The sequence below is a fragment of the Haliotis rubra genome, unplaced genomic scaffold (assembly GCF_003918875.1).
Source record: "Haliotis rubra isolate DU_JTF1 unplaced genomic scaffold, ASM391887v1 Scf331, whole genome shotgun sequence".
Taxonomy (NCBI): Eukaryota; Metazoa; Mollusca; class Gastropoda; order Lepetellida; family Haliotidae; genus Haliotis; species Haliotis rubra.
Genome location: NW_025767004.1, coordinates 2,184 through 14,496, shown reverse-complemented (window position 1 = coordinate 14,496; position 12,313 = coordinate 2,184). Strand labels below are relative to the sequence as shown.

At 40.5% G+C, this 12,313-nt stretch overlaps 1 protein-coding gene across 1 annotated transcript in view; it reads left to right on the top strand.

Annotated features, from left to right (window-relative positions):
- Positions 1-9,522, top strand: part of LOC124284223 (von Willebrand factor A domain-containing protein 7-like) — a 188,456-nt gene extending 178,934 nt beyond the window's left edge. Inside the window, exons 19-20 of the mRNA XM_046720285.1 lie at positions 1,420-1,552; positions 5,944-9,522. Of these exons, the coding sequence (XP_046576241.1) occupies positions 1,420-1,552; positions 5,944-6,384 (574 nt within the window). The 3' untranslated portion in view covers positions 6,385-9,522. The remainder of the gene's footprint in view (positions 1-1,419; positions 1,553-5,943) is intronic.
- The last annotated feature ends 2,791 nt before the right edge of the window (positions 9,523-12,313 follow it).

Here is a 12,313-nt window from a genome sequence, read left to right as displayed (position 1 = left end):
TGATAAAATATATATAGTAAATAGAAAGTAAAGTTTTAGTTTGGAAGAAGAAAGGACGGAGATTTTTTGTGGCTGAAGTGAACACGACATACTAGTCCCTCTGTGAGAGGACGGAAGTTACTTTCCATTCAAAGTGTTTTTCATCCTTCATGGTTTGAAACGTAGTATACTTCTTGCTTTTTATTTGTAATAATCGCCAGAAGCCAGATTGATTATGTAGATCTAGTTAGGTGATAGGTAGCGGAAGTACCGTAAGCCCCCATGTGTGGTGGCTTGGCTGTTGGTGATCTGTAGACCATTCCTGTATTGTTATCAATAGTCATACTTTAACGCTTAGTTTTACACCTAAATCTGTGATACTCTAGTTCTTTTACTGTCCCTCTTCCGCGTGTTTTATAGTCTAAGAATGCATTACTAATGTACAACGTATTTTATTCACGATATACTGCCCATGCTACCATAAATATTTAATCACTCATTCATGATACAAGATAATCATGCACACCCTCAACGTTCCAGGACTGTGGCCACCTATGCCACGCGAAGGCCAACGCCCAGTCCTGACCTTACCCTCCATTGAACACATTCGGGACGTCATTAGATGGCATGTACGTCACCCACCCTCCTCTCACTTTTGAGTCGAACAACATGAGTGTGCAATATGCTTATCTCGAATTTGACCCTGATCTTTTCAAAAACGTAGTGTGCCACCTTCACACCAACCATTAGAACCCATTTGATCTGATCGCCTACTTACCAGCGGGTGTGATCATATCATTTCCACGTGCCAATGGCACGTGAATCAGAACACGTCTTCATGATCCCCTCTATCCCCAACTTTTTGCACCGGTATATATACTAAGAAAACATGGCACAAGAACATGAGTGGTTACAATATTTGCATGCCTCAAATTTCTACGGACATGATAGAGGATGGAATCACGGTAACCTGTTTATATGATGTGCTGTGAAATGGGGTTTAACGTCGCACTTAAGAATATTTTGCTCATATGACGATTTGCATGCGTGTGTATGTGTGGCAGCTTGTACTAGCCCAGACGTAAGCTGGTTTTATAGTGCTAGCTCACTGAGATACCACGCCGACCAGTCCTTGTTGTACCCATTCATGCCGAGCGCCAGGCAGGGACCAACAAGTACCATATTTTAACGTCTTTTGGTATGACGCGGCCGAGGATCGAACCCGCGACCTTCAGCTCTCCGCTCTCGGGCGGACACTGTAACCACTACACCACGGAGGCGGTCTGTTCCTGCTGACGTATATACACACCCCCACCCCACCCCACCCCCACCCCCACCCCGGCGGACAGTGCCACATCAGCGTTATGTAATGGTATTCAGGACCATTTGTCCATAACTGCCCAGGAACAACAACTTAACACGTTATATCTATCCCTGCAGGAGCGACTGCTGTTATCCACTCGTCTTCATCACCGTGGTCGACATCGCCAGTAACACCGGTCAGTGTGTGTTTGATCTCTCCCCTGGACTGACTAAACCTATTCGATCATGCAACTCAACAACTCAGTGTCAAGTAAGTCTACCAAATCAATATACAGTGAGTGAGTAAGTGTGAGTGAGTGGGTGAGTGAGTCCCTCAGTCCCTAAATCAAGCCGCGTCAGCATATTGTCTGAGGAAATGTTAACCAGATATCCGTAAAGAATTTAGTGTGAATCCAACAGACAACGGCGAAATGTTATACAATAAGCATTTAGATTCTACAATTAGCTAGAGTCAACAAATCGATGCAGAAAACTGCGAAATACGAACCACAGTGGCAGCATAATGACAATGACAGTGATGTCAGTATACACACGGCTACAGTAGTGGTCACAACAGGGCTTCCAGACAAGTCTTTACTAACCTGGATTATTCCCACTGATCTACAAGCTACCAGATTAATCATGACTCTCTGTCAAAATATAGTAAATATACTTGCACGCCGCTGCCTTCTACTGAATCTTAACAGGTACAATGTAATACAACAGCACAACTGTTTGCATGAATAACACTGCCACATAACACTTTCCATAACACTGAACATAGTGAAACATTAATTTTCAAATCGAGTACCAAATCTGTTTAGAAGAGAAAAACAATATATACTGACTGACAAAAGTAACTATGCCTCATATAGAAGTGGTGCCAATGTTCCTGAAACTAATGCCATCCGTAGTAGGGTCAGGTGTGCTCTAGGCACCCATTAACAATGTCATTATTATGTGACAACCATTTACGTCGATACCGGTGTGGCACCGTTGAAGACACAGAGGGTTAAGTCTAGTTGTTCAAAACTTCAAATATTGGCTCTGACTGAGCTAGCGTTACCAGCTAGTTCTAGTCAGGTCGTAGGTGTCGATTTTTCTCATCCCACACATTTCCATGGGAGAGAGGTATGTAGGAACAGTACGGCAATGTTAGATATGTCTCTCAAAGTCTGTTCCAACACGCTCCACGTCTGGGCTGGAATTATCTTCATCCTCCTCAAACGTGACGTCACTTCCCTTCATTTGCATTTGTTCCTGTTGCTACGCCGTTCAATTTCTGTTAACGATGATGAGTTGTGTCCTTCCACGAGCTATGATGTCACTCCATACCGCTTGCCTTCCATCCCTCAAACAGTCGACGCTGAGTAGTGTAAGCGTCGCCGAAACTTTCACTTGGATTTCTATGGACACTTGATAAATCCTGACTCAAATGAGATCGGTATATTGTGTAATTCTGGTCTTACAAGCCTCATATGCTGTCTACAACCAGGAATGACAAAGCTGGCTGAAATGGGTTTAGTTTGGTTGTTCTGCGGTGTTCTCCCTCAACCGGCAGCTGACAATTCTGTCACTGACTGGTCTCAACCCAGGTACTGTCCGAGCTATCCATGTGGCAGTTTGGTAACAATTCTGTTGCTACACCAACTGAATACAGTTGTCTTGTGGACGTGATGATACATTAAAGTCACTGGCTACATGGTTTTGCAGATTTGTAATCCCTTTGTAGCGATTAGTAGTGAGTTGTGGACTTGGTTGAATTGTGTTTTTTATAATTTCTTTATTTTTCATATCATTTTTACAGTTGCCCATGGGCTCCAACATGCCGGGTAGAGGGCTACCTCTGTATAGAGGCTATACAGAGCATGTAGCAACGACAATACAAAATATATCAGTCGTTGAACAGGTTGTGACATGCCGACCAGAATTTGTAAAAAGCGTCGATTCTGGAGCATAACATAGCTGCATATGTGGTTGAATTGTAATATTGAGTAAACCTTTCAACTTGTACTGAAAAGTTGGCATAGTTCCGGATGTTTTACGATTGAAAATAATACTTTGATTTATCTGGCTTAACTTCTGTTTCATTTAGTTTATCTGTAAGTTGTGTTTCTTTCTTAATTCTTTCCTTTTTCAGAAATGAAGAGTACTTCATAGTTTCTTCTCTTATCATTTGAAACTATTAAAATAGTTTCAAACAGAAACTGGTCGTTGATACTATATTCGTTTGTCCCAACTTTGTACTGCTTAACTGTTTGGGAAATAATGCCCTTAATTTTCATTACATATGATTGGTCCTTTAATAAAGAATTGTTAAATTTCCAAAACCCTTTTCCACGTGATAGGTCTGATAGTTTGAATGCCATTGATATCGCCGAGTGGTCTGATTTGAAACTGGGTTGAGTTACTGATTCTGTAACAAATGTTAATTGTACCGCATGTCTTCGCTGCGTGTTGGTTTCACACCAAATCCTATTTCGTACAGATTCCGGGTTAACGTTTTTTTTCAACTTCGCCACAGGTAACTGATGTAGCATACCTTCTTGGCGTAGACTTTATTTTCCGGCATGTCGTCACAGTACACAATCGTTACGGTTAACAAAAGTGTATATTTATGAACAACCGATGGTTCAACAATCAATGCATGCTGTTCACACTCAAAACAACCTGTGTGATATCATCCTTCAAACAAACATTCAAATCGAGGAAATATTTCCATAAATATGCATTTTTCTCTAACCAGGAATACTGAAACAAACTATTTCTCAACCTGAAAAATTAATAACACAAGAATTAATGAGTTGGCGGATGATATTCATATGTTCAGGAATTATGAAACACTTCCTAACGACAATCATAATATTTATATCCATGGAAACATACTTGTTTGAAACACTTCCTAACGACAATCATAATATTCATATATCCATGGAAACATACTTGTATGAAACACTTCCTAACGACAATCATAATATTCATATGTTCATGGAAACATACTTGTATGAAACACTTCCTAACGACAATCATAATATTCATATGTTCATGGAAACATACTTGTATGAAACACTTCCTAACGACAAGCATAATATTCATATGTTCATGGAAACATACTTGTATGAAACACTTCCTAACGACAAGCATAATATTCATATGTTCATGGAAACATACTTCACTTCCTAACGACAAGCATAATATTCATATGTTCAAAACATACTTGTATGAAACATTCCTAACGAAAGCATAATTTTCATAGAAACATACTACATGACAAATATCAGTTCAGAACATAAAAAACACAACCCCGACAAGCATAGTATTCATAAAGTACATGAATAGTCTTTAGACTACATGGCAAATATCGTTCAGAACACAAAAACCATATGTATTAACGTGTTGGGAAATGTAGCTTCACAGTTGACGTCATATTAACTACTTTACATAATACTCCCTAAGGGACTTTGTTACGAGTAAAGGTGCGATAAAGGGGAATATGACACCAATTCACTCGCACAATGAGAATGGATCACACAACAATCTGACCAATTTAGGTAGATTTATTAATACTATCAAAACGGAAGGCTGGTACAAGATACTGATTTACAAGGGTGGTAAATGAAGAGGGTATTGTCTTAGCAATAATATTATTGGCAAAGCAATACGGCAGAGTCACCTCAGTTTAAAATCCTTCCAAAACCGTGTACACCATGATTTCCTTGTTTCTCTTTTTCCATATTTATCACAGTCGTTGGTGCAAGTTTGTGAATTCACAGCTGAACATTCACATCATGGGTACAAAACAGCTGGCAAAAATCCAGTCCTCAAGAAACTACCCAAATAGATCCGAGTCCCCGAGCTTCTCCCTATAAGCTGGCTGGCCACATTCGACCAAAGCTGAATTGATCAAACCCCAAGCTGTACCTCTAGTTACATAATACTTCGTCTCGCTCAAGCGAAGGCCCCTCAGACCAAGCTAAATCTAATTACAGCAAGTATACTCATCACTATCTAAAACTGTACATTATATTTGCAAAATATGTTTATCATCCACAACAACATTGTTAACGCAACACTTGATGGCAGTTCAATGAAGTCTCAGCGTACTTGGGAAACTATAATGCGTACATTTCTTCCTTTTGGCATCGGATGGCATGCTCATTTCTCATTATGCATACATTTCGGAGATGCCGTCACTTTGTGCGTGGAACATGCAGTCTTTCATCATCAATTTGTTTTGTTGGACTTAATGTGAAGCGTGGTTACTTTTTTGCATTAGTTTTGTTTCTCGGCAACATGGTGTAAGTAGTGTGAAGTTGCTGCACTATTCCAGTGATGTGACGATGGCTTCTAAATACTCGAGTCTGGACCAGATAATCCAGTGACTGAGCCTATCAGCAACATGAGCCTGGACAGATGACGTGGTACGGGTAACTAATCCACCTAGTTTCCGATCCATTGAGTCGCTTCGCAAGGCCAGAATGGGTTGACGGGAACTCGGTTTATCTCATTGCTGGGACCGAGCTACGATTGTCTCAGCGCTTCGATCGCTCTGTGAAATGGGACTGTTCGAAACCGGCCAAACTTGATGCTTCTGTTTAACTGTGATTTATGGGTTTTTTTATTTAATAGTTAAATAATATATTGTTGTATAATATATTCCAGCTCCCTCCTCCTGGTGCTGCTGCTACTACTAGTCCCGGTCGTGCTGCTGATGCTACTAGTCCCGGTCGTGATGCTGATGCTACTAGTAGTCCCGGTCCTAGTGCTGATGCTACTAGTAGTCCCGGTCCTAGTGCTGCTGCTACTAGTAGTCCCGGTCCTAGTGCTGCTGCTACTACTAGTCCCGGTCCTAGTGCTGCTGCTACTAGTAGTCCCGGTCCTGGTGCTGCTGCTACTACTAGTCCCGGTCCTGGTACTAGTACTGTTCCTGCACCACCGATCCCCAGTTACTTGGGCAAGGATCTTGAGGCCGTTGTTGGTGTTGCCGCTTTTGGTGGAATCTTGGTTCTCGTGCTTCTCATCGCCATCGTCGTCATCTGTTGTAAGAGTGGGGCAGGTAGACGAAAATACAAACGACGGAAATATGCGGAAAGAAGATACTAGGACTCGAGTATTTGTTCTCTCATGCTGGCCATGCTGATTGCTCTAGACGTTGTGTGTCATGATTTTCAAATTTTGGACCCCCCTTTTTGAGGTATTAGTTGCATGTCTTGAGCAATCGCCGGCAAAATAATTTTTCTAGCAAAATTTTCTTTGCATGGTCAACTGTAAAGTGGACTGTTAGTATCATGTCGGCTTTCTATGGTCTATTGTATTGTTGTCCGTCAAGAACGTGGACATTTTCCAAAAAGCATAGTACACAACACCTTTTGGATATGTCAAAACAGACGGGGTCAATGTGAATTATACTGCTATAGTAGATTTATATATATGCATTAGTTTACTATCACACCAAATAGATAAAAGGTAATTCATTGTATTAACTTCATTGTGGAACGATGTGACACCACGCCAGTTCTGCTTTAAGCAATACACGTTTTGTTGTTAATCACAGTAGGACTTTCCGTTATGTTCCATGCGTTTCACTGTTTGCCGCATTCGTCATAACGATAACAGACTGGCACGTCGCTGGGACTATCTCATGCACGGCACCTTCCTGATGGCCATGTTAGCAGCCGACCTTGACCCCTTGTGAGGTCTCAAACCACAGGCCTCAGTGTTTCAGCTGCTTATTCCAGCATTACTGCCCGGTGATTTTTTGTCAAAATGTTCCTAACTTGCTTTCACATCACTGACAAACGAGTCCAGTGATAACGGTTCTTACCGGTGTCACATTTACTGTACATGTTTACATATCAGTCTGGCCTGTGTTGTTTGATCATACTGTCAATTATATTCACTTCACCTTGTTTATCTGCCTGATGTCCACCAGGTGAGAAGTTCACCAGCACACCATGGACACGTAGTAGCAGATATGGGGTAGATGTTGGTGGGTGGCACATGCACAACACAACGATACTCGTGGCCACAGATGACAGACATGTATCTTATTTTCGAAATGATGATAATCATTAACTAAGAATGTTCATTAACCCTGTATATATGCAGAAACATCTTTATTCTTTAAGTATTTGATTATGAAACATATCGTGGATAATATATATATTACAGTTTCTACATATTCTCAGAGTGATATAGCTAGCCCAGAAACAGTACTAGCATAAATAAATCTTTAAATATATATAGCAAGAAGAAAACTATTTAACAAAACTTACATCATGTATGACTTGCCATAAATATATATTACAAATAATAATGAAGATAATATGTAGAATTATATATATACAATATGATTATACCCTGCACTTACCACTATGTGGCAGTGAGTTTAACAATCAATTATGCAGCCAAGGATGATCGGTCAAGGATCGCGGGTCATTCTGTAAAGATTTAGAACACGACCTTAATAATGGTAACAATTGTATATAAAACAAGTTGCAACAAAAACAAGAAATCTCACACCCACACCTACAACTATTTCATACCACATTCATACGATTATAGGTTAATACAATATTTAAGTTATAATTTAGTTTAATTAGGTTTAAACTGGCATTTACCTACCGCATAGACCATGTTTAATATACATAGCAAATTGATATTAAATGATGTAGTTTTAATAGATTACACAGACAACCCACTGTACTGATTGTTAAAACCACTAGCTACATTTAATTATGCACAATATAATACCTCGGGAGAAATGCACTATGTACAATACCATGTATAAGATAATTCTTTATTGCCCGTGAGGGAATTTGTCTTACATCTGAATGAGCATAAATGCATGTATCTAAAATAAATACATAGAAACGTGATCATAATTACCTACAAATGTACAAAGCATGAGAATGGAGAACATTAACGGTTAGTCAACAAAGAAATTGATAATGGTACAGAAGACATTTTATAACGCTTGGAATTGCACGTGGGTAAATTAAACCGACGACCGGAGGTTAAACGTTCATAACATTCAGGTGAAACATGAGAGGGATCCATAATAATATAGAGGCTTTACGCTATGAATGTCATTGATTCTCTTAAAGATACGATTCATAATTTTCTCTCCTTGTTCTATAATCTTGTTTAGTTTGTTTGTATTACTGAGTGAAAGGGGAGTCGAGCCGACACTGAATAGAGAACAGGATGGATTGCACACAAGTTTTATAGAAAAGGTCCAAAAAGGTTGATTCAATGTGAAAAGATCGGAGTTTCCCAGGGAAATGAAGGCAAGACTGACAACTACTGTAAATGCGGTCGATATTTTGAGAGAAATTCTCAATTCTAGTTCCCAGATACTTATAACTACTGACTACTTCGTCGTCATTGATAATGACAGGATTATTTGCTGGTTTGTTCTATTCTATCTGTAAAGTTAAATGCTGAACTTATAAACTATCCAACCACTATGAACAAATGATTAAAACTGATACGGTATTTATACGGTAACCTATAAACTAGCAAACTACTATACACAAAACTATTGCAGAAAACTAATAATACTTAAAACTTGATTTTGCCACAAACACCACCCCTTAACGCATATTCCAATAGAGCTATGCTGTTTGGATTGCGTACTGTCGAGTATTAATTTTACCTGAAGACACACATTTGTTTACACATTTAAGAAATCAAAATATAAGTAAATATACCAAATATTGATTGTATATTTGTATTGCACAACTGCTGTCAATGTTTGCGACCATTTACAGCAGGTGCCAGTGTAGAGTAATGTGTGCACACTCCCGCAGCTTCTCGTGTGATGGTCGGGTGTCTATAACCTGAACAGCACAGTCCAGTCAACAATGAAGGGACTGGTTCGATTGGTCAACACTTTCAAGAACATGATAATCAATGTTAATCATACAGATGGGTAGATGGGGCTAGGATATTCTGCATATACTATTTTCCTGTAGCTGTACATCTTCATCTGATACGGGAGATACACCATATGGAGATACAGAAGGGGTGCGACTCGGGTGTTTCCGTCTGTGCTAGTTATGTCTCCCGCCCGAAGGGTCGGGAGACATATTGTTTTTAGTTGAGTTTCCGTCGGCGTCAGCGTCGGCGTTCTCATTGTTTCCGGAACATAACTCTAAAACTTCTTGAACAATCTTCACCAAATTTGGTGTACTGCCTCTCCATATCACGTAGATGCACCTTTTTCGGGGTTTGAGTATTTTTTTCAATTTTATTTTTTTCTGTTTCCATGACAACAATTTGACTTTGTCTTTTTGAAGGGTAAAGTTCGTTTCCGGAGCAAAATTCTGAAACTATTTAACCCATCTTCACCAAATTTGGTATACTGCCTCTCCATATCATGTAGATGTACCTTTTTGGGGTTTGAGGTTCTTTCCAATTTTAATTTTTCTGTTTCCATGGCAACAAAGTTGGACTTTTGAAGGGTATGGTTTGTGTTCGGAGCATAACTCTAAAACCACTTCACCAATCTTCACCAAATTTTGTATACTTAACACCAATACCAATTATTAGTAAGCTTAGAACCATCAAACATATACATGTACTACTATAAAACATGTATAATATGTATTTTCATGCTTAGAGATTTTGAAATTGAAGGAATCAAATGAATTGTTTGAAGCCTCAACGTTGAATTGAGGGAAGGGGGAGACATCTGTTTTTACGAGTAAAAACACTTTCTAGTTTCTATTGCTAGGCAAGGAGAGTTAAGAGGTACTAATGTATGATAAATGATATCATATTTTACCAACTTCAGGCCTATATAAACACCAATAAATGTATGTTATTGAGCTTAATAAAAAATAATACCATTTGTATCACTGTTGTTATTTCTGATTGTTCATTTACCTCACAAAGGACAGCTGAACAATGTACAGATTAACCTGATGTTCAACAGCAATATCTAAACTTGGCCTGTACTTGCCACAATAGTTCAGAAGGCTACCCCATGACCTGCTACCCCATAGAATGTATTACAAGCCACGAGAGTCTACTAGGCTACTCCATAGCTTGTACTTGCCCCCAGAGTCCTCTAGGTTACCCCATAGCTTGTACTTGCCCCTAGAGTCCACAAAGCTACTCCCATATCTTGAACTAGCCAATAGAGGTTACCCAATAGCTTGCACTTGTCCCTTGAGTCCTCTATGTTACCCCATATCTTGTACTTGTCCCTACAGTCCTCTGTTATCCCATAGCTTGTACTTGCCTCTGGAGTCTTACCCCCCATAGCTTGTACTTGCCCCCTCTAGTCCTCAAGGCTATCCTTGTACATATCCCTTGTGACTAGCCAATAGAGGTTACCCCATAGCTTGTACTTGTCCCTTGAGTCCTCTAGGTTACCCCATAGCTTGTACTTGTCCCTACAGTCCTCTAGGTTACCCCATAGCTTGTACTTGTCCCTTGAGTCCTCTAGGTTACCCCATAGCTTGTACTTGTCCCTTGAGTCCTCTAGGTTACCCCATAGCTTGTACTTGTCCCTTGAGTCCTCTAGGTTACCCCATAGCTTGCACTTGTCCCTTGAGTCCTCTAGGTTACCCCATAGCTTGTACTTGCCCCTTGAGTCCTCTAGGTTACCCCATAGCTTGTACTTGTCCCTAGAGGTTACCCAATAGCTTGTACTTGTCCCTTGAGTCCTCTATGTTACCCCATAGCTTGCACTTGTCCCTTGAGTCCTCTAGGTTACCCCATAGCTTGTACTTGTCCTTACAGTCCTCTGTTACCCCATAGCTTGAACTTGCTCCTTGAGGTTTCCTCATAGCTTGTACTTGCCCCTACAGTCCTCTGTTACCCCATAGCTTGTACTTGCCCCTGGAGGTTACCCCATAGCCTGTACGTGTCCCTTGAGTCCTTTAGGTTACCCCATATCTTGTACTTGCCCCTGGAGGTTACCCCATAGCTTGTACTTGCCCCTACAGTCCTCTGTTACCCCATAGCTTGCACTTGCCCCTGGAGGTTACGCCATAGCCTGTACTTGCCCCTTGAGTCCTTTAGGTTACCCCATAACCTGCACTTGCCCCTTGAGTCCTTTAGGTTACCCCATAGCCTGTACTTGCATAGAAAGTCTATTGGGCTACTGAATGATGCTTCCTAACAGCTCCAATGAAACATACACACATGTTGTATCTGGGATTACACTTTCTTGGGAGAGATCTGTACAAATGCAACACAGTATATTTTGGATAACACATGCTCAGTACAGATATGCATTTTACTGAGAAGGACATGCACTTTGAGAAAGTGTAATCCCAAATATAGCAAGTTGCATTTGACCACTTTCTAAATGGCATTGTGTATTCATAGTTTTAACAATTTACACATATCTAAGTGGTACATAAAGTATAGGTCCTAGATTTCCAGTGTCAAGGTGAGGTGAGGTGAAATTGGGTTTTATGTCGTGCTTGAGAATATTTCGCTCATATGATGACGTGCATGCGTGTGTACGTGTATATGCGGCTGCTTGTACTAGCCCAGACTTAAGCTGGTTTTATAGTGCTAGCCCACTGAGATACCATGCCGCAGTGAAGCATGAATACCCCACTCAGACACATTATCTTGACTCGAATTATCCTTGTTGTACCCATTAATGCCGAGCGCCAGACAGGGACCAACAAGTACCATATTTGACGCGCTCGGGGATCAAACCTGCGACCTTCCGCTCTCCGGGCGGACGCTCTAACCGCTACACCACGGAGGCGGTCTCCAGTGTCAAGACTTCCATTTTCCTGGTGATTTTAGTGGAAGCTGTGGTGGCAGGGCATAGAGAGCACTCTCAGAGAGTGGGTTCAAATAGTGGATGGAACTAAACCTAAAAAGTAGCTGGAATCTGTTCTTTCCTGTGAAAGCATAACCCAAATGTAATATATGTTGTATTTGACCAATTTCACCAAGGCATTCTGTAATCAACTCCAATGAAGTTAAGATCCACAAATGCAAGAGATACGTACCTCTCATTACCTTCCAGCTCAATGTGATCAGGTTGATACAATCAACG